Here is a 22,613-nt window from a genome sequence, read left to right on the forward strand (position 1 = left end):
TATTGGTTGAGACTGATGTGCAGATAAATGGAGGAGCATTGGTGTGAACCATTAATCTCATATCCTGCTCAGCCTCTTGTCTGCACACTTTCCCCTGATCCAGTCAGTGTTCTTTCCCCTTCTTCTTCTTCTTTTTTTTAATATTTATTTATTTATTTGGCTGCACCGGGTCTTAGTTGCAGCAGGCCGTCTCCTTAGTTGTGGCTCCCAGGCTCCTTAGTTGTGGCATGTGAACTCTTAGTTGCAGCATGCATGTGGGATCTAGTTCCCTGACCAGGGATCGAACTAAGGCCCGCTGCACTAGGAGCGCAGAGTCTTATCCACTGCGCCACCAGGGAAGTCCCTTCCTTTCCTTCCCTTTCTTAATGAGTGTCTGCTCACTGCCTCCTCTGAAAATTGCCCAGTGACTTGGTACAGGTGTATTCCTGATCTGCCTTGTGAACTCCTGCTTTACATAACCCTTTCTTTAGAACAAGAATATGTATGTGAAAAAAGGTTAATCTACTTTGATGCATTTATTATTTCTGGCCTGTAATAGATTTCCCTCATGTTTCCAAAAGGTAAGTTGTTCGCTTCAAAAATGAATATATATTGCTGTGAATTAAATGTAATTTATTCTCTGTGGTTACACTCCCATCCTCACCTAACCTCTGTATGGTAGTAGTTCTCAAGGTTTAGTGTGGGGAGAATCACCTGGCAAGCTTGGTGAAGTGTGGGTTTCTGGAAAGATTCAGTCAGTCAGCCATGGGTGTCAGGAATCCTAGACAAGCATCCCCTGGCCCCTGTCCTAGTTGTGGTTGGGGAATTCCACTACAGAAGCATTGCTCTATTGTACTGTCCAATGGGCATATGGTGTGAGCCACACACATAATTTAAGATTTTCTAGTTGCCACATTAAAAAAAGTAAAAAGAAACAGCTGAAGTGTTAATATATATTTTATTAACCTGGAATAATATTAATCTAAAATATCATTTAAACATATAATCAATATAAAAATTATTAGGAAGATACTTTACATTTTATTTTTCATAATACGTCTTCAAATTCTGGTATGTATTTTACATTCAGAGCTCATCAAATTCAAATTAGCCAATTTCAAGTACTCAGTCACACGTGGCTAGTGGCTATTTGTTTTGTGCTGGTCTCAGCCTGCAGTTAACAGTGCTACAGCTAGAAATGCCTGGGGGGGACCCACCTGCACCCTGGGTGCGCCCCGGACAGACATTTCCTCTTTCAGAGCTGATGTTGTGGCCGGACCAACACTTGCATTTCTTATTAGGATTGTAAGACACCCTCAGCAGCAACCATCAGGGAGCTTTGCAGACACAAGGGTTATGACTCACAGCTTCCAGAGGGTACACAGCACGCCCCGGCCATACAGCAAGGTCAGTACTGGTTTGATATTTGTCTATGAGCCAATTTAATTTCAATTCAGAAATGACTTTTGATCCAGCAGATGATTGGGTGTTTTGGAAAGAAATTGTAGGCATCTCCCTCATCCTAGGAGGGTGGTCCAATCCGTCCAACTCGGATAAAGTGAAATCTAATTCTCTCTCCATCACATGGCTCCTGACCATTTGGCAAGACCGTATTTATGGTCTTTAGGTCAAAAAGCTTTGCCCCCCAAACTAAGACCCGAGGTGTGAATGTCAGGAAGCAGAAGTTAACAGCATCTGGTTCATCATTGCAGGCTTTTTCCCCATCTTCCCACGCCCACACTGTTTTCAACCACTCTGCAATGTTCCAGACATCTTCTCCCCCGTCTTCTTTCCTACTTCTACTTCTCTTTTCTTCTTTCCTTCACTACCCTCTTCTTCAAGTGAGAGGCAGAGTTCAGTAGAAAACAGCTGAAGGGTTGGGGAGATAGAAAAGGGAAAAATGAAAAGGAACAAATCTTGTCCTCCTACCGCTGGGCCTTGAGTCCTAGGAAAAGTCAAGAAAAACAGTGGTGTCCTCCATCCTCAGAGTCAGGGTTTCCCCCTCTGGTGTGAACTGAGGCAAAAGGGTGCCCCCCCACCAGGCAGGAAGGAGTAGGACCAGCTGCAAGTCCGCACTGGGGTCCGAGGTCTACTCAGCAGACACGAGGCCGTCCGCTGCCCCTGGTTTCGGAGGTGGCCTCTGCTGGGTGCCACCGGCCTGGGGAACATACTCAACAAGTGCACTGGCTCTTCTCCCTCGGCCCCGGGGCCGTGAGGACAGGGCTGGAATCCAGGGGGAGGCTGCCCAGGGTACCCTCCCCGTACAAGGGCAGGCTGTGGCGTGCCATCAACTCCCTGGCCATCAGCACGAAGACCTCATCGATGTTCTTGGACTCCTTGGCAGACGTCTCCAAGACAGCCAGGAGGCCGTATTTCTCAGCCAGTGTGCAGGCGTCCTCAAACAGGACGTGCCGTTTTTCCCACATGTCACATTTGTTCCCTGGGAGTGAGAGAGAAGCAAATATTCCGATGAGTAACTTAATCTGGTTTTTTAGAAGGTGAACTTCAAAAAGAACATTTTAGTTTAGCAATATGCGCACATGCATTTGTTCACAAATAGTTACTGAAAATGAACCCAACGATGAATGGAAACAGAGCCACTATCTTTTTTTTTTTTTTAATTGAAGTACAGTTGATTTACAATGTTGTGTTAGCTTCTGGTATACAGCAAAGTGATTCATATATATATATAAAATTTCAGATTTTTTCCATTATACTTTATTACAAGATATTGAGTATAGTTCCCTGTGCGGTACAGTAGGTCCCTGTTGGTTGTCTATTTTATATTTAGTAGTGTGGATCTGTTCATCCTAAACTCTTAATTTATCCCTCCCCCACCATTCTCCTTTGGTAACCATAAGTTTGTTTTCTACGTCTGTGAGTCTGGCTCTGTTTTGTAAATAAGTTCATTTGTATCATTTTTTTAGATTCCACGTATAAGTGACATCATATGGTATTTGTCTTTGTCTGACTTACTTTATTCAGTACAATCTCTAGGTCCATCCATGTTGCTGCAAATGGCATTATTTCATTCATTTTTATGGCTGAGTAAAATTCCATCGTATATATGTGCCGCATCTTCTTTATGCATTCATCTGTTGATGGACACTTAGATTGCTTCCATGTTTTGGTTATTGTAAATAGTGCTGCTATGAACATTGGGGTGCACGTATCTTTTCGACTCAGAGTATTCATGGAGCTGCTGTCTTAATGCACTGTCCTGTAAGAGCATTAAGAGCTGCTAGGAATGGGCCGGAGGTGTGTGTTTTATTGCCCAGGACAGGTGGAGCCACTGTATGTGGGGACCATCATTCCTGCCAAGTGTGACAAGGTGAAGGCTGGGCCGGTGACCCTCTCTGTCTTCTCTCTACTTGCTTCACATCTTTTTCCTCTTTTCACTCTTTTTTTTCCCAAGTGACTGTAGAGAGGGGGCCTGGTCTCACTGAGGAGACTGTGATGAGATTTGTTGGATTGAAGGCGTGGAGCGAATAGTGAAGGACAGAGCTATAATTTACAGGCAATAAAATGCACAGACCTGGGCTTCCCTGGTGGCGCAGTGGTTGAGAGTCCACCTGCCGATGCAGGGGACACGGGTTCGTGCCCCGGTCCGGGAAGATCCCACATGCCGCGGAGCGGCTGGGCCCATGAGCCATGGCCGCTGAACCTGCGCGTCCGGAGCCTGTGCTCCGCAACGGGAGAGGCCACAGCAGTGAGAGGCCCGCGTACACCAAAAAAAAAAAAAAAAAAAAAAATTGCACAGACTTGAAGCAGACAGGTCAATGAGTTTTGGCAAATGTCTATGTCCCATGACCGCCATCCCCCTCAGGACACAGAACATTTGCAATTCCCCCAGAAAGCTCGATGAGGGATTTTGCCAGCACAGCCCAGGATTTACTGTAAGAGAAGTACCGCATTTCTTTTCCTCTTCCTCAATCCTACATTCATCTAATCACTGGACTTTGATCTCTCGGAGGCAGGAATCTAAAGGCGAAATTACTTTCTCACCAGGTTTGTTTCACTAGACATCAAGGTTTATTACAAAGCTACAGCAATTAAGATGGGCTAGACCAGTGTTTCTTTATTGTCCTCATAGGGGGTCTTTTTCGATCTTTTTTCCCCCTAATTACCCCTTCGCCTCTGAAAAACAGTAAAACTTCCTATTTGGAAAAAAAATCTAGATTCACAGGAAATTGCACACACACGCACACGCACACACACGCACACGCACACACACACACTACATACACACACATATATATATATATATATATATATATATATATATTCAGGGAGGTCCAGTGTACTCTTCTCCCAGGTTCCCCCAATGGTAACCTCTTGCACAACTACAGTACAATATCAAAACCAGGAAATTGACACTAATACAACCCACAAAGCTTATTCAGATTTCACAAATTATACACACATTCCTTTGTGTGTATGTGTGTGTGCGTATGTATTTGTGCAATTTGATCACGTGTAGATTCCTACACCTACCAGTGCAGTCAAGATACAGAACAGTTCCATCACCACAAAGTGCTCGCTGTGCTACCCTTTACAACCTCCCACCAGCTCTAATCCCTGACCCCTGGTAACTAATCTGTTCTCCATCTGTATAATTTTGTCATTTCCAGGATGTTATGTAGGGGCTTCCCTGGTAGCGCAGTGGTTAAGAATCCACCTGCCAATGCAGGGGACACAGGTTCAAGCCCTGGTCCAGGAAGATCCCACATGCCGTGGAACAACTAAGCCTGTGCGCCACAACTACTGAGCCTGTGCTCTAGAGTCTGTGCTCCTCAACAAGAGAAGCAACCACAATGAGAGGCCCACGAACCACAATGAAGAGTAGCCCTAGCTCCCTGCAACTAGAGAAAGCCCATGCGCAGCTACGAAGACCCAACGCAGCAAAAATAAATAAATTTATTTTTAAAAAAAAGAATCATACAGTAGTTTCTTTTTTTTTTTTTTTTGCGGTACGCGGGCCTCTCACTGCTGTGGCCTCTCCCGTTGCGGAGCGCAGGCTCAGCGGCCACGGCTCAAGGGCCCAGCCGCTCCGTGGCATGTGGGAACCTTCCGGACCGGGACACGAACCCGTGTCCCCTGCATCGGCAGGCGGACTCTCAACCACTGCGCCACCAGGGAAGCCCCAGTAGTTTCTTTTTTATTGCTGAGTCATGTTTCATGGTATGGATGTACCACAGTTTGTTTAACTACCCACCCATATGAAGGAAACTGAGTTGATTCTAGTTTTTTATTATTATGAATAGTGCTTAAGTGAACATTTGTGTACAGACCTTACAAAATTTGTGTACAGACCCTACAGATACACTGTATATCTGGCCCTTTGGAGGCCACAAACCACTGTAATATCTAAAATATTTTTGCCCTCCAAAAGAATGCATGAAATAGACCAGTAGAATAGAATAAAAAGCTCAGAAACAAACTCACGAATATATGTACCCTTCACAGAAGGATGGTGCCACAGAGCAGTGGACAAGATTGCCTTTTTAGTCAATAGTACGGAGGCAATTGGATCTTTACATGAATAGTTACAAGTTTTGGCCCAGACCTCTCACTGTACACCATAATCAATGCTGGGTAAATTGCAGATCTAAATGTAAAAGTCATAATAAATTATAAACAAACAAAGAAATCCAGCAAGCAAGGGAGGGTGGGAGGGAGACGCAAGAGGGAGGAGATATGGGGATATATGTATACGTAGAGCTGATTCACTTTGTTATACAGCAGAAACTAACACACCATTGTAAAGCAGTTATACTCCAATAAAGATGTTAAAGAAACAAAAAACATACAGCAAGCAAGCTTCAAAAGATAATGTAAGGCTATGTTAATGATTTCAATTAGGGTAAATTTTCCTACATAGGATACAGGAAGCAATAATCATTAAGGAAAAGTTTGATGGATTGAAATATATTAAAATTTAAAATGTCTGTCCATCAAAATACACCATCAGGAGAGTGAAGAGGAACTCTGAGAGTAAAAAAGTGAAAGATGAGGGACTTCCCTGGTGGTCCAGTGGTTAAGACTCCAAGCTTCCAATGCAGGGAGCATGGGTTCGATTCCTGGTCAGGGAACTAAGATCCCACATGCCGCGTGGCGTGGCCAAAACGTTAAAAAAAATAAATAAAATTTAAAATAAATAAATAAAGGTGAAAGGTGTATTTGCAACACATGCGATTGACAAAGGGCTCAGAGCTGTTCAAGAGAACTGACTTCAGGGAGTATAGGTGACTCCAGCCCAGCTGCTACCCCACTGTCCTCCGCCAGCTGGTGCAGAGGCCCCACCACAGGGAGGCACTGACGCAGGCCCCTGCTGCAGAGACCAGGGTTCCACTCCTCTGTCAGGCAGCTTTGGTTCAGGGCTGAACGAACCTTTCTTGGACACCATCCTCCTTCCTCCCTTCTCTCCTTCCCAGGGGCAGGTCTGCATGACATAGAAGACTCTCCCTGCCTCCTTCTGGGCCTTCCTCTTTACCCCTCACAGCCATTTCTCCCAATAAATCTCTTGCATGTCTATCGGGTCCTGTCCTGACATCTTCCTGGAAGACCCGAACCAACATAGATTATTTCCAGAAAACATAAGGTACTTGTAGGGATCAATAAGAAAAAGACAAACAACAGGTAGAAAAATGGGCATGAGAATTGAAAAGAGAATATCCAAATAGCTAACAAGTGTATGAAAAAGTGCTTGACCTCAACAGTGAACAGGGACCTGCAAATAAAAAAATGCGAGTGATATCACGACACACTTATCAGGATGGAAGAAATGAAAAGATCTGATAATAGCAAGTGCTGGTGAGGATGTAGAAAAGATCTGATAATAGCAAGTGCTGGTGAGGATGTAGAACCAGGGAATCCGGGTTCTAAGAGCTTTTGCTGAGAGATTGTGGACCTTTAAATATAACAGGGGAAAGTGGAAGGACAGAGAGGGAGATTTGAACCCAAATCTGTCTGACTGCAAAGTCCAGGCACTGGAGTGGACGAGACATTGCCTCAACCAGAGCTTCAGGGGGCGACTGTCGGACTGACCAGCTACTGGAAAGTGGTTGGACAGGAACTGAACCACCCGGGGCTGATTCAGATCCGGCCTCACCTGTCAGTGGGTGACTCGGCTGAGCTCCTTGGCAGGGTACTTAACCTCCAGAGGCCTCGGTTTCCTCAGCTGGGAGACGAGGATGGTCGTCTCTGCTTCTCAGGATGGCTGTGAGGATTAAGTGAAGGGACCCAGGGGCAGACTCAGAGTGGAGTTTAGTAAATGTCACCTGTCGTCAGATCTTGTCACCCCTCCTGGTCATCACACTTCAGGAGCAGCTGTTGTGAAGGGTGTCAGAAACCTTGGCCAGTGTCCTCCTCGGTGCTTCGAAGAAGTTGTTATTGAGGAAGAAATATGGCTCTGTTGGGGGTCAGTGTTTATTTTTATAACTCTGAACGCTGCCTTTTTCTTTTCTTAAACATAAATTTATTTATTTGTTTGTGGCTGCATTGGGTCTTCATTGCTGCCTGCGGGCTTTCTCTAGTTGCAGTGAGCGGGGGCTACTCTTCGTTGCAGAGCACAGGCTCTAGGCGCGCGGGCTTCAGTAGTTGTGGCACGTGGACTCAGTAGTTGTGGCTTGTGGGCTCTAGAGCGCAGGCTCAGTAGTTCTGGCTCATGGGCTTAGTTGCTCCGCAGCATGTGGGATCTTCCCGGACCAGGGCTCAAACCCGTGTCCCCTGCATTGGCAGGCAGATTCTTAACCACTGCACCACCAGGGAAGCCCTGAACTCTGCCTTTTGAAGAAGTGTTCTTTATATCTGAAGTCAAATCAGAAATGTTTCTGGTCCCAGAGGGGACCTTTGGCTGAGAAGTAACAAGAGAGAGAAGGCAGCTCACGCTTCTCCAAAAAGACAAGTTGCCCTCCATGTGGAAGACGCTTCCCAGTCTCACTAATCTCTCCTGTTTCCTGCCATGAGGGAAAAGACACAGCCCCTCTGAACAAAGGGGCTACGTTTGAGGCGCATTTTCTTTGGCAGCTGGCTGTGGATAGGGAGCTTTTGATCTGATGCAGCACGAAGGAACGAGCCCGTCTAGGCTCTTGGAATGACTGATTCTTAAGTTACAAGAAGCAGAATGAGTTACAAAGCAGCATTCTCTTCAAGGCCATGCATATGATAGGGGCTAGACTGTGACTTAAAACAGCAAAGACAGGGAAAACATGGTTCTAGAATAACAAGTCCTTTTTGCAATCACAATAGTAATAATGAATGGGCTAGATGTGCCAACGATGTGTGCGAGTGACCTCTTCTGTGGACCGTCTGCAGCCCAGCTATGCTTCCTGTCACTGCCTCCCCCCTCAGGACCCAGCTGCTTGGTCCAGGCCGGGTACCTTACACCAGGCCTGCCCGCCACCGTGAGGTTGGCCAGCAGCCCGGGCCAGGCTTTGCCATGAGAAAGAGGAATGGGGCGGGACTTCTCTGATGGTCCAGTGGTTAAGACCCCGCGCTCCCAATGCAGGGGGCCTGGGTTGGATACCTGGTCAGGGAACTAGATCCCGCGTGCGTGCCGCAACTAAAAGACCCTGTGTGCTGCAACTAAGACCCGGTGCAGCCGAATACATAAATAAATAAATATTTTTTAAAAATTAAGTATTAGAAAAAAAAGGAATGGGGCGATGGGATTTCCTTTCTGAAGAATGTGAGCTAGAGGGTATGAGAGAATGAGGAATTTTGTGGCAGGAGGAGGCTGGGGATGATGCTTTGAGGAACCCAGGAGGGATGGTTCGGAGCGAGAGTGCTGCAGGCCCACAGTATCCTGAATGTAAGGAGCAGCTCTGAGAGAAGACATAGATACACAATGGTGGAGGAGGCTGGTACACAGAGCCCAGCCCTGAGAGGAGGGTCCCCCACTTCCTGCTTGCGATAGGTGGCCTGGCTCCACTGTGTCTCCCACTCTGCTGGGCTTGAATGCTGGGCTGGGTTTTCCTAGGTCCCAGGGACTTGCACCCTCACCATAAGCACCCCACCCCATTGTTTAAGGAACACAGAGGAGTTTTGTTCCCTCAGACAAACGAACCTTCTAGAAACAAACCCCACACCCGTTATGAAGCACCTACTATGCGTCAGGCACTGTCAAGCGATGTATACACATTATCTCATCACATCTTTACAACAACCGTAGTGAATACTGATTACATATTATAGATGAGGAAACCAGGGCTCAGAAGGTAACTTACCACACAGCTAGGATATGCCTGTGCAGGGATAAATAATCCACTAAACACGCTATGTTTAGCGCTCAGTCCCGCAGCAGCTCTCTAGACCTGTGCTCTGCAAACTTTAATTTGCATAGGAATCTCTCTAGGATCCTGTTAAAACGAAGATTCAGATTCAGTAGGTCTGGAATGGGGCCTGAGATGGGGCACTTTTAACAAACCCCAAAGTGGTGCTGATTCTGTGGATTTTTAGGGTAATGAAAATACTTTCTATGGTATCATCATGGTGGATACTTGTCATTAGACATTTGTCCAAACCCATAGAAAGTACAACACCAAGAATGAGCCATAATGTAAACTATGAAGTTCAGATGACTGTGATGTGTCAATGTAGGTTCATCCTTTGTAACAAATGTGCCACATTGGTAGGAGATGTTGATATGGGAGAGGCTATGCATGTGTGAGTACAAGGGGCATAAGGGAAATCTCCGTACCTTCCCAATTTTGCTGAGAACCTTAAAAACTGCTCTGAAAAAATAAGTCTTAATACAAAAAAAAAAGAAAAAGAGACCTAAAACCAAAAACCCCAGTGATGCTGATGCTGCTGGTCCGTGGACCACGCTTTGAGTAGCAAGAACCTAAACCAACTTGCCAAAATCAAGCAGCCACTTGGTAAACATTAGTGTCCTTAGGAGGGGAACTGCTTGCAAAGCTAATACTATAGGGAAGCGACAGCACGTCACCCGTTTCTGAATGCACAGCGTGACAGCACGTATTGCAAGCTGTGGGTTCACTTTGTATAGTTGAAGGTGCGGTTAATTTTGATGTTGGCTTGTTGTTCAGATTTGCTCAGCATCTTAGCAGGTGTGATAAGTCATTCAAGAGTGTTGTCAGTCATAGTCATCTGAGCGGCTCTTCCGGGGACTGAGAGCCATCTGACGCTGTGAAGCTCAGACTACAGAATACTTCCTGTGTAGTCTGTACAGACGTGTGTCGAATCAGCCAGGGTGTACCTTCATCTAGATGTCTGGCCCCATCTCAGGTTTTTGCAGTGAGAAACTCTAGGGTGGGGCCCTGGAATCTGTATTCTTAACAAGTTCAAACCACCCCACTCTCACGCTCAAGTGAAGCTGATGGGAATTTCTGGCCCAGATGTTTTCTGAGGTCCCATCCGCCACGTGCACTTTTACGGCTTCCTGTTCCACTGCCGCTGGAAACACAGAAAAAGCTGAGCATGGGGGGCGGCGGGCAGTTAAGGAAAGCGACACACTTTGAAATCGACCTACCAATCAGCATGATGACCAAGTTTGCCGCCCCGTATTTCTCTATCTCGTGAATCCAGTGAGGAACAGACTCGAACGTGGACCGCCGCGTGAGGTCGTAGGCAATGATGGCCGCGTGGGCACTGCGATAGTAGCTTTGGGTGATGGTCCGGAAGCGCTCCTGGCCTGCAGTGTCCCACACCTGCATCTGGAGAAGGGCAGGAAAGGGGGTCCGCATCAGGAGTTCCCACCCCTGATGGGAACTTGCTCGCCTAAGTCGTTCCCTGGGTCTCACTTCTAGAGATCCAAATTCAAGAGGTCTGGGGTAGGACCCGGGAATCTGTCTTTTTTCAGGTGCTCCCCAGGGTAAAATCCCCAAGGTTTTCAGGTTGGGGGCCATCACCTAAGGTGCCCTTCAGTGGGAGAGGCGGATCCAGTGTCCTAAGGTCTGGTGTTCTTTTGCCTTCCTACCACACTCATCCCTTCATCCAGATGTTTTATCTTTTTTTTTTTTTTTTTTGCAGTACGCAGGCCTCTCACTGTTGTGGCCTCTCCCGTTGCGGAGCACAGGCTCCGGACGCGCAGGCTCAGCGGCCATGGCTCACGGGCCCAGCCGCTCCGCGGCAGGTGGGATCTTCCCGGACTGGGGCACGAACCCGTGTCCCCTGCATCGGCAGGCAGACTCTCAACCACTGCGCCACCAGGGAAGCCTCAAAATGTCTTTTTACTATTGTGTTTGTTTAATAAGGATCCCACACAAAATCCATTTATTACATTTTCACCAACACTTTTTGATCTTTTTTGGTCAAATGGGTAAATGATATTATCTCACTTATTTTAATTTCATTTCTTTAATTATGAGTAACAATGGGCACTTTTACTTTTTCACATAAATGTATGAGCCAGTTCATATAACATCTGTGAAGTAGCTGTTTTGTCTAATCTGTGAAGTGCCTACTTTTTGTATTTGGTTGTTGGTCTTTTCTTTGATATTTATCAGAGCTCTTTTCACATCAGAGAAATTAGCTCTCTGTCAGTTCCATATTTGCAAATGTTCCTTTCCAGTTTGTCACTCATCTTTGACTTTGTTTATGGTATTTTTGAGTATGTAGAAATTTGACCTTTATATGATCATATAGAAGAGTATTAATTTGACCTTTAAATAGTTAGATGGAGCAATATTTTCCCTTATGGCTTCTGGGTTCTTGTCTTACTTTAAAGCCTGATTTCTCTATTCCTCAATGATAAAAATAAATACTCCCATGGGTTTTTTTTTTTCCTGGTATTTTAATGATCTCATATTTTATATTTAAATCTTTCACTCCTCAGGCATGTGTTTCGGGGTTAGGAACCATGGCTAAAAGAGGCAGACCCACCCCGTCCCCCTCTGACCTTCACTTTCTTGCCGTTGATCTCCAGGGCACGCACAGTGAAGTCCACCCCAATGGTGTTCTGCTGCGCTTCGGTGTAGACCCCGGACGTGAAATGCCGCACCACACACGTCTTCCCCACGTTGGAATCCCCGATGAGGATAATCTTGAACAAATAGTCAAAGTTCTCATCCGCTGCCCTGGCTGAGCTGGAGAATTGCATGGCTCTTGCCACCTAGAACAGATCAAGGAAGAAAAGAAGGAATTCAGTCTCTCTTTAGTGCAGCCATCCCCAACCTTTTCGGCACCAGGTACTGGTTTCGTGGAAGACAATTTTTCCTCGGACAGGGTGGGGGGCCAGGATGGTTCAGGAGGCAACGTGAGCGATGGGGAGCGATGGGGAGCAATGGGGGGCGATGGGGGGCGATGGGGAGTGATGGGGGGCGATGGGGGGTGATGGGGGGCGATGGGGAGCGATGGGGAACGATAGGGACCAGTACCTAACAGGACCGGTACTGGTCCACAGCCTGGGGATTGGGGACCTCTGTGTTAGTGACCACCTACCAGGGGCCGGGAACTATTCTTGGCACTTGGGATTCAGCACAGGACAAGACAGAGTGAGGTCACTGTTTTCCTAGCACTGCCATCCTCGTGGGAGAAGGATGTTAATTACTGGTCAGGTAAGAGGGAGCTGCCCGCACAAACCCCACCTGTCCTAGGTGAGTTAACATTACTTTAGGGGTGACCTTGGAATGAAGAGGTTCTACTGCTGTTCTCTGCTGGGCCCAGTACATGGTCAACACTGTCAGATGACAGCATTGACTGGGACTTCCCTCGCAGTCCAGGGGTTAAGACTCCATGCTTCCAGTGCTTCCACTGCAGGGGGTGGTGGGTTTGATCCCTGGACCAGGAACTAAGATCCCACATGCCTCGGGGCCCAGCAGGAGTGTTTTACCTGCCAGTTATCAGGTGGGAGACATGCCTAGCTGTCAGCCTATCTCCATGTCACACGGGAGGAAGACAAATTACTGGAAGACTGAATGGCAAGGCAACGAGCTGCAAGCATCAATGAGGCCTGACAGACAAGTCAGTTTTGGGAAGAGTCACACAGCCCTATTCTTCTGGTTGGCACCTGCTTTTTCTTGTCCTGGAAATTATGATTCTGAGAATATTCAAAATGAAAACTGTGGGGAATTCCCTGGCAGTCCAGCGGTTAGGACTCTGTGCTTTCACTGTCAAGGGCCCGGTTTCAATCCCTGGTTGGAGAACTAAGATCCCACAAGCCTTGAGGTGCAACAAAACAAAACGAAACCAACAAAAAAACCCTGTGGTTCGAATGTTTGTGCCATACTCTACCATAGGCTGGAAAAGAAAGTTTCTCATGACAGTGTCTCCCAAACTAACTGATTATCAGAATTACCTGGGAAGATAATTAAATATCTATATATTCCTGGAGCCCATCTTAGGTCTGCTAAATAGATTTAAAAACATGCACACACTCCCAGGTGATTTTGAGGACTAGCTAGCCTTGGGAAGTGTTGACCGACACAATCACCCACCTGAAACTTTATTCCCACCTTCAGCGTCTCTGCTTAAATATCCATAGCATCTCAGATCACAAGGAACTCAGTACCTCCTGAAAAAATCTATGTTGTGTGCACAGCTCTAACTTACATGGGGTTGAAATCTATCTCCCCGAGGTTTCCATCTGTGGACCCTCATGCTACATCAGGACTCCCATTCCACATGACAGCAGATTCCTACTCCACAGCCCAGCAGATATTTGGAGCAGCAACCATGTCCCCTCATGGCAGATATACCCGGGCCCTTCAACTGTTCTTTGGTTGTGTTGGGTCTCCTCGTCAGATGTCTCTTAAAAATACAGGAAACCTTATTTCATTTAATGACAAAATTTGATGTGTTGCAAATTGTTCCTGCCTATGACACCCTTCTTCATTTCCCCCAGTTTTAGTTTTTGGCTTTCTCAGAAGTCATAGAAAAGGACAAGTCTGTATCATCACACAAATTAAAATCTGTACGTAAAAACTGTGAGCTTTATACAGATGGAGGATCCTACACTTCTCCTGGACTCCTCTGAAATCACTATGGCTAAATGATCCAGCAGACACGAGACATAATCAAACAACTCTTCCCCGTTTCAAGTAAAGAAAGCCATTCCACTTCCGGTGTCTTATCCCTGTAATTTGAGCTGAAATCTTACTTCCATGCCCGCCCCCCCACATACACACACACCAAGTAAGTCCTCAGGGTTTCCACAAAAGCCCCCTTCACCTCCGCCTACACGCCCTGCAAGGAGAAACAAGCGATGTCCACCCTCCAACACCCTCCATCCTGCATCCTGTAACCTGCACCTGTTGCTTACCTGTCTGGCTCTCTCACCTCTGCCAGTAGGTAATGTTTGCTCTTTCTCCTGGTTTTCCTTTTGGTCCTCCGTGCCCCTTCTTCCTCCTGTCTCGAGGCGTGGTGGGAACTGTAGTTCTGTCCCCAGGTGTCAGGTTTGGTGGCCTGAGAAAGTGAAAGGAAAGTGTCAACACTCCCTCCCTCCACCTCCCCCTCCCTCCCCATCCGGAGCAGCTGCCATTGGGTACAAAGCACGGGGTGAGGCCACACTAGGTCACCTTTCCTCCGGCTTCTTAGCATCACATGTTATCCAGCATACCCAAAATGAAAAGGACTAGCCTGCTACCTCAGCCAACACCTACTGAGCCTCCCTGTTCTTTCTTTCAGCTCACATTCTCTTAGGCGGCCCTTACCCCCAATTTTTCCTGGTGTCCCCTGTTTGGCTGGGGTGGGAGTGGCTAGTTGAAGGACAGCAACTTAAAGGAGGATACAGATCTGGGTTTTGAGTCATTTAACTGTTTTGTGGACTTGAATAACCTTTTCTGAGGAGCCACTGAGAGAAAGGAGGTGATCCAAAGAGAAGATTAAAAAACGAAAACAACTTTGAATTTGCAGGGGAAGAAGGAGCTGAAAAAAAATGTTTCCTTCCCCCCACAAAGTGTACCCCAGAACCAAGGTTAATTTCTAGGAAGACCTGGAGTTCGTCAGTCCCTGATGCTGGCAGGAGAAGCATAGAGCTGAGGTGAATTTTCCTTTTTATTTTTTCCCCACAGTCTGGAAGAGTCACTGCTTCTAGCATGGGGACCAGATCAGCTCCACTCTGTGGAATGTGCTGAGCAGGCAGTTAAGCTATAGGCACAACATGCAAAACAGAAACACCCCGATCGATGAAATATTAAACTGGTGTAGTGTTTTCAAACTGTGGGCTGAGACCCGTTAATGAGTCATGAAGTCAAATTTAGTGGGTTGTAACCAGGGTTTTTACAGAAAAGATTAGGAAACCAATTCAGAATGCATTCCATGGAGTAAGGGTATTGTTGCATGAGCTGTTTGGATCAGTTGTGAACAGGCACGTGTGTGCTGGGGGTGATGTAAGATGTATTTCTTACTGTGGGTTGAGGCCTAGCACTGAAATAGAGGACAATTTATTCACTACTCGAGAACATTTCTCCAGAAAACCTGTAAATGATGATTTATCTTACCCCAAATTCCATTTACACTTCACTTTCAGGAACCTCTCTTTTGGGGAGGATAAATCCAATGTTGGCAGGTAGAGCAAGAAGACAAAAGACACTGCCAAATACTGCTGCTGCATACCGTGCTTTATTGTGTTTTTAAAAAAATTTTATTTTATTTATTTTTTTGCCCATGCCATGCAGCATGTGGGATCCTAGTTCATATTCAGCATGCGGGATCTTAGTTCCCTGATGAGGGATTGAACCCGTGCCCCCAGCAATGGAAGCGTGGAGTCCTAATCACTGGACTACCAGGGAAGGCCCTGCAGACTGTGCTCTGAAAGCCACAGTCATGCATATGAGGCTTGAAAATGAAATGTAGGTCAAGATCCACGACAAATGTATGGGCAGGGGCAGGAAATAAAACCCGTAAGATGTGTCAGTGAGGTTAGGTGTCAAAATGTTTTCTTCTTCTGGTAATGATTACTGATAAAGAAAAAAAAAAACCCAAAACCAAAAAACCCCAGCTGACTCAGACTTCGCACTTGGAGAGCAAGTAGAATTCGAATGGTAAAATGCCCGAATGGTTATGGACGTCAAGGAGAGATGCTGCTTTTCCCTACCCCGACCCTCTCCACCAATGCTGACTATAAGTGCAAAGAGCAGAACTTGGGTTATGGGGAAGAAGGCATTCTTGACCTGGGTGGTGGTGATGCAGGTCATATACTTATACACACACACATACATACGTGCATATACACACATATATCTCACAATATATATAGTTTACCATTTTAACCATTTTTAAGTGTATCATCCAGTGGTCTTACATATATTAACATTGTTGCGCATCCGTCTCCAGAACTTTTTCATCATCTCCAACTGAAACTCTATATCCTGTTAAACAATAACTCCCATTTCCCCTCCCCCCCAGCCCTTGGTAGCCATTATTCTACTTTCTGTCTCAATAAATTTGATTACCCTATGTACCTCGTACAAGTGGAATCATACAGTAAGTTTCCTTTTGTGCCTGGCTTATCTCACTTAGTTTAATGTCTTCAGGGTTCATCCATGTTGTAGCATGTGTCATAATTTCATTCTTTTAAAGTTGAATAATTGTCCACAATTTGTTTTTTACAATAAGTGTGAAACGCCTGGTCTGGTTGATTTATGGTTGCTCCCCATAATATCACATTTCCCCAGCCACACCCTCTGATGACTGGAAACAAAACTACCCCTGCATTGTGTAAAGGCAAATACAAATTAAAAATAAGAGACTTAATTCTCCTTGTTGAAAATAAGGGAAGAGGACCCCCCTCCCTTCTTTTTCTTTCAAAATTTCTGTCCTTTTCGAATATATGTATATCTTTAGAATGGCTAAATAACCTCTGCTGGTCTCACAACTCTGGAATGTTTCCTCCAGGACCTGGGAGCCATCTTTTGAAATTCAAACATCCAGGGAGCTATTGCCCCTAACTCCCAGTTCCTGTGGCAGGATGGGAGGCTAACTTCCGTGGGGGCCTTGCTCCAATTTGCAAAACCATCTCCTGTCCTAAAGGTGTGAAAAGTTTGTTTGTCCTAAAGGTGTGAGAAGTTCTCTGGATAAGCCAGCTCCGGTGGTCTCCCCAGTGACCATGATAAAGTTAGGAGAAATATTTGTGACATAAGGTCCAGTCGAGTCCTCTCACTTGAGGAGTAGTGATTATCTGAGAACTTGCCTGGAGTGGGTAGTGTCTGCCTGGCAATGTAAAGGGGAGATTCCTTTCTTCCTCTTAGCGCGTTGCCTGTGATGTGCGTCACAGTCTGATTCAAAGCGTATTCAATAATAAAACTGTTTTCTAATCTGCTATCTTTGTGGACAGGTTTTCTGGGTTGAAAGACTTATTTATTTTCCCTCTAGCAGTTGAAAGAGAGCCCAGGAGGGCAAAAGACCCTTGTTCAGAGTCGTGTGTTGTAAGGCCTTCAGTTTTTTTTTTTTTTTTTTTCACATCTTTATTGGAGGCCTTCAGTTTTTGCTTGAGGTTGCCAGGATCTTAACACTCATTTATTTGTTTGGGTGATGGGGGTGGGATGTACAACAGTGAATTATACCGACAGACTAATAACCCTGTCCTTATGGGCAAAGCAGCGCGTTTCTTTCTCTCAAAACAAAATGCAGAATAAAGGTTTTTTTTAAAAAAAGATGATTTATATATACATAATTTTTTCCGAGATTATATCTTCTTTCTCCCGCACTGCTTCTTTCCTAACAGTCCTGGCTGGTGTCCGTCCCTCCGACCTCCACTTCCCCCTCGGAGCTGCCGGGTCCACCCAGGCCTCCGGCGGCGTCTGGAAGCCGACACGCCCCCTCCGCCTCCCCTCCCCTGTCCCTCCCTTCTCCTCCCCTCTCCCTCCCCTCCCCTCCCTCTCCTCCCCTCTCCTCCAGCCCCTCCCCTTCCCCTCCCCTCCCCTCCCTGCCCAGTGGCCCTCAGGTAAACCCGCGCGTTCGGACTACAACTCCCAGCATGCCTCGGGTACCGACGGGTCACGTGAATGCCCGGAAACCCTGGCCGCGGCGGCGCCGGTGAGGTGGCGGAGGGAGTGGCAAGCTTGCGGGTGTGGCGGAGCGAGAGGAGCTGCCGGCCGGCCGAAGCGCGACTGCTACTGCGGACTCGGGTGCGCGAGCGGCGACGCGCCGGGCCCGAGCCGAGAAGGGCGGGAACCCGGCTTGGGGCGGGGGTGAGGGGCGCCGCAGGCGAGGGCAGGTCCGAGGAACTCCCAGGCGACGAGGGGACGGGGCGGAGAGGCAGAAGGTGGCGGCCGGTGGGTGTGGCGCCGCGGGCAAGGCCGACCACCCCTCGTTCCGTCCACGCTGGGCCTGGCTCCCCGGCGCCCAGGTGCTCCGGGACCGGCGGAGTACCGTAGCGGGCCGGCGAGTACCGTAGCGGAGAGGAGCGGGAGGGTCTGGAGGGCCTCCGGGGAGAGCCGGCGGCCGGGCCCCACGCCAGCGCGGTGGCGGGGGGCGCCTGTGCAAGAAGAGGGTTTGTCGTCTAGACCAGGTGGAAGGGTACCTCACAGGTAGGGCGGGCAGGCTTTTGGAGAGGATGTAGTGAGGCCACAGAGGGAGAAGGGTCTTAGTGGAATAACTGGGCTTTGCCTTTTGGTAACTACCACGGTCTCGGTCAGGAATTTATCTGATCGCTTTTTCGTCATTAACTCAGTATTCTTGTGTGCACAATGTGGTCTGTTTATTCTCACGTCTCACGGGATTATGGGAACTTGTCCACAGGGTTTTTGGTGTTTCCAGAAACGAGGCGATCTCCTGATAACTTACTGAAAGGACTGTAGGGAGTTCCTGGGGTGAGCAAAATATGATTCTTAATGGCCACCTTCTTTCTTCAGCGTTTTGATGCTTGAATTCTTTTTTTTCCCCATTTGTTGAATGTTTGCTGTATGCCCGGCACTGTACTTACTTACTAAATTAATTTATTTTTGGCTGCGTTGGGTCTTTTTTAAAAAATTATTTTTGTCTGCGTTGGGTCTTCATTGATGCGTGCGGGCTTTTCTCTAGTTGCGTCGAGCGGGAGCTACTCTTAGTTGCGGTGCGCGGGCTTCTCATTGTATTGGCTTCTCTGGTTGCAGAGCACGGGCTCTAGAGCACAGGCTCAGTAGTTGTGGCGCACGGGCTTAGTTGCTCCGCGGCATGTGGGATCTTCCCGGATTAGGGCTCGAACCCGTGTCCCCTGCATTGGCAGGTGGATTCTTAACCACTGCGTCACGAGGGAAGCCCCAGGTGCTGTACTTAGATAAATTGTCTCATTTAATCTTTCAGTGAGGGAATTGAGACTCAAAGAAGTTAAGTGGAGGGTCTTGAATTCCAACTGGAACTTTCATACCTTTGTGTGGGCCATGTTGTGGCTTCAGATGACAGTCTTCTATTAATCTTTGATATCTGGTCTCTGCATCAGAAAATAACCCTGAAATGATACTTTCATAAGCTCAAAGTCGGTGCCCTGTCTTGTTGCTCACTAGCTGTCAGGATCCAGTGTATTAGTCATTGTCTCAGGTTCTGATTTGTGTTTTTCACCAGTGGTAAGGAGATGTCACAGCAATGACCATTAACTTGAGTATAAGTCCTTTGTCTAGGAGAGGGAAAGATTTTTATCTTGAAAACTATTGTCTTTGGAATATGTTCAAAATAGGTAGGAAGAAGGTGGTTTGGGGTACCCTGAGAGAATTTTACAGAAAAGTGCTAGGTATTTTAGATCTGTGGTAAGGAACGATTTAAGAAGAGAGACAAATTACAGGAAGACTTGAGTTTCGAATAAAAGGATTTACATGATACAGGGAAGCGACCTCAAATGAGGTCATGTGGGATAAAAAAGATACTTGTGTAAATTACAGAATGCACAACTGTCACAATAGGTGAGCTCAACTATCCATTTAGTACTTTTCCCCCTACCTCTTTATACTGACTATACATAATCATTTTACTTTGCAAACATAAAATCTGAAGTCTAGGGAGTGAAGTAATTGCCCTTATTTAAGCGTGTGCGAGAACCACAGTTACTAATAAGGTGCTTTTTTTCCATCTTGCATCTATACTTCCATGTTTAATGTGTGATATTTTTAATTACTGTGTTTTACCCAACTTGGGATATTTTAACCTTTTAACCTTCCCTCTTACACAGTATAACGTAGGGTCTAGGGTCAGGTCTGGGTTTGAATGCTCCTTTCACCTCCTAAGAGATATTACTTTCTAAAATCCATTTTTTTATCTGTAAGATATGGTGAGAACTAAATGCAATGGCACATGGTAAGTACCTAGCACAGGGCCTGGCACTTTGAAAGCATTCAGTGTCGGCCATCAGTCAAAGCATTCATTCATTCAGAAAATCTTTACTGATCATTCTAAATGCTCAGCTAGGCCCTGGGGTTATAGCTGTGGTGTTAAGACAGATGTGGAACTTACAGATGAACAATAAACATGTGAACAATTAAAGCAGATAATAAGATTGGGAGAAATGCTGTGAAGGGAAAAAGCAGATGGAGATGGGAGAGGTAGTAACGGAGGGAGCCCATTTTAGATAGGACGATCCAGGCAGCCACTCTAGCGGATGACACTTGAGGCTGAGCCAGGGAAAGGCAAGAGCAAGCCATTTGCAAAGAACCAGGAGGAAAGCATGTCAGACAACAGAAGAGCAAATGCGAAGTCCCAAAGCAAGGAAGGGCTTGGTGTGTTCAGGGGCAAGAAAGGGATCGGGTGCTAGGGAGATGGTAGCCGTGTGGAGGAGTGATGCTGGTGGGGGGCGGAGCAAGGGGGGCACAGAGGAGAAAGAAACGGCTAGCTCCATGCTGTGTACAGCGGCAAAGGATTGGGACCCACCCAGATGTCCCGCAGGAGACTGGACTGCGGCAGCTCTGTAGGTGCAGATGGGGTGGACCTCCACCCTCTGATAGGTGAAGAGAAAAAATGGTGCAGGATAGTGTGTGTTGTATGCTCCCATTTGTGTGTGTGTGAGTGTGGGGCTACTCCTGGAATGCACGCACAGGTGCAGATTCTGCAAGAATGCAGAAGCAATGGTAGGAGCCCCGGGTGACGTGAGAACAGGGAGGGGGGTGTCACGGTGTATATACCCTTTGAACTTTTTACCGTATGTGTATAGCATCTACTGCATACAGGTTTTGGAGGCCATGGCAAAACTTGTGGTTTTATATGAGTCTTGGGAAACCGTGAGGAAGGCATTTTAAGCAGAAGAATGACAGCTGATTTATGTTTTAAGATTTGTTTCTGGCTGATGTGTGAAGAGTGATGGGCAGCAGGGGGCTGGTGTGTGTGCTAGATGTAAAATAGTGAAACCCTGCCGGAGGCTGTTGCACTAGGCTTGGTAGAAGATGTGGGTGGTTGACCTTGGTAGTGGCTGTGGGGATGGAGAGAAGACGATGGATTTGGGCTGAATTTTGGGGTGAAAAGGACTGGATTTAGTAATGGGTTGGATGTGGAAGCTGAGAGGAAAGGAGAAATGAGGGCTAAGTGTTAGTTGCCTTGGTGGTACCATCTTGTGAGGGCAGTGCTGGGGACGAATGGGTGTGGAGGGAGGAAGTGAAGAATTGTGAAATTGTCTTTTAGTTCCAAGGAGGGCTCTCAAGTGGTTGGTGGCTGTGCCGCTGGGAGCCCTGGAGGGTCTGAGTTAGAGCTGGCGCTCTGGGAATCATAGGCAGAAAGCCGTGGTACCAGATGAAGGGGACAGAGAGCTTGGAAGTTTAGAGAGAGAAGTGTAAGTGCGTTATCTTAGATGTTGAGAAAGCAGGTCCTTAGGCAAGTGTGGACTTAATGGGCAGAGCTGCATGCCCTCTGAGGTTTGTGGTTTTGAATCTGAAAAGTGAAACCAGCCCGCTCCTTTGATTTTTCTCTGGCAAAACTCAACCACTTGGGCCCAGGGGAGGAGGCCAGAGGCAAGCGAGGAAAAAAAGGCCCATAAGTGAGATAGTCCAGATCCTAAGTTGGGAAAGAAGGGAATGAGGACAGGAGGAGGGTCATGGATGAAGGGAAAAAAATGGGGAGGTGACCTAATTGGGAGCTTGCTGAGGTAAAATGACTTTGGAGTGGGGAGTATGAAGTAAGCAGTTTTCTGGAAGGAGACAAAGCAAGATGTTTGAAATGCAGTTTGGGAGGTGATGCACTTACTGCTTAGTAGATGACACGGGCCGGGTTTTGACCACGGAGTGGGTTTTGCTTGTGGGATAGAGGAAAAGATTGGTGGCAAGAGGACAAGGGTCTGCTAGGTTACCCATCTGGGTGTTGACATGAGACAGAGCAGAGGGGGGACAGCAGATGACCAGGAGACAACGGCAGTGAAGGGCAGTGGGCAGCGAGGCCCAGGAGCTTCGGAAAAGCTGGGGTTTCGCAAGGAGGAAGAGTGGTTGTGAAAAGGAAGATTGCTTCTCGCTGAGAGACCCCAGAGGAAGCAGTGTTATCGAAGCAGTGTTATCTGGGGGCAGGCGGGAGTCTGCCAGGGTAGGAAAGGTAAGAACTCGCAGAACAGGGTCATAGTATGGAGAAGTAGATTAACTGCTTCTCTCCATTTCCAGAGAGCATTTCCTTCCAGTGGGGGTGGGGTGAGGATGGGTCTGATGAGATGGAGGTGGCAGGTGATCTCTTTTTCTGCCAGTCTCTCCCCTTTCCACTCCGCAGTCTGTTTCCCCCAAAGTGTTCCTAATACGAGACAACTTTATTTATTTATTATTTTTTAATAGTTAATTAATTTTGGGCTGCGTTGG

The 22,613-nt window shown here is 46.9% G+C and overlaps 2 protein-coding genes across 11 annotated transcripts in view; one reads left to right on the forward strand and one right to left on the reverse strand.

Annotated features, from left to right (window-relative positions):
* Positions 1–953: 953 nt before the first annotated feature.
* RAB19 (RAB19, member RAS oncogene family) lies at positions 954–14,332 on the reverse strand. Of its 4 annotated transcripts, none has more exons than XM_032644044.1 (5): positions 14,201–14,327; positions 13,492–13,689; positions 11,840–12,052; positions 10,472–10,655; positions 954–2,419 (listed from the first exon to the last, which is right to left on the reverse strand). In XM_032644044.1, the coding sequence occupies exons 2-5, from the start codon at positions 13,537–13,539 to the stop codon at positions 2,151–2,153; spliced, it is 714 nt and encodes a 237-aa protein (XP_032499935.1). In that variant the 5' UTR covers positions 13,540–13,689; positions 14,201–14,327; the 3' UTR covers positions 954–2,150. The 4 variants fall into 4 exon arrangements, with proteins under 4 accessions (XP_032499935.1, XP_032499936.1, XP_032499938.1 ...); XM_032644045.1 differs by having other exon boundaries at positions 14,218–14,318; XM_032644047.1 differs by lacking the exon at positions 13,492–13,689 and having other exon boundaries at positions 14,218–14,332.
* Positions 14,333–17,909: 3,577 nt separating this feature from the next.
* The window catches only part of SLC37A3 (solute carrier family 37 member 3), an 84,371-nt gene continuing 79,667 nt past the window's right edge, over positions 17,910–22,613 (forward strand). For 4 of the 7 annotated variants that reach the window (XM_032643014.1, XM_032643013.1, XM_032643017.1 and 1 more), the window contains exon 1: positions 17,912–18,008. The gene's annotated coding sequence lies outside the window, so the exon portion shown is untranslated. Of the gene's footprint in view, positions 18,009–18,621; positions 18,693–20,689; positions 22,360–22,613 lie in introns of those variants that run through there. The other 3 variants (XM_032643016.1, XM_032643015.1, XM_032643012.1) reach the window with 3 other exon arrangements.

Source organism: Phocoena sinus, chromosome 9 (assembly GCF_008692025.1).
Source record: "Phocoena sinus isolate mPhoSin1 chromosome 9, mPhoSin1.pri, whole genome shotgun sequence".
Taxonomy (NCBI): domain Eukaryota; kingdom Metazoa; phylum Chordata; class Mammalia; order Artiodactyla; family Phocoenidae; genus Phocoena; species Phocoena sinus.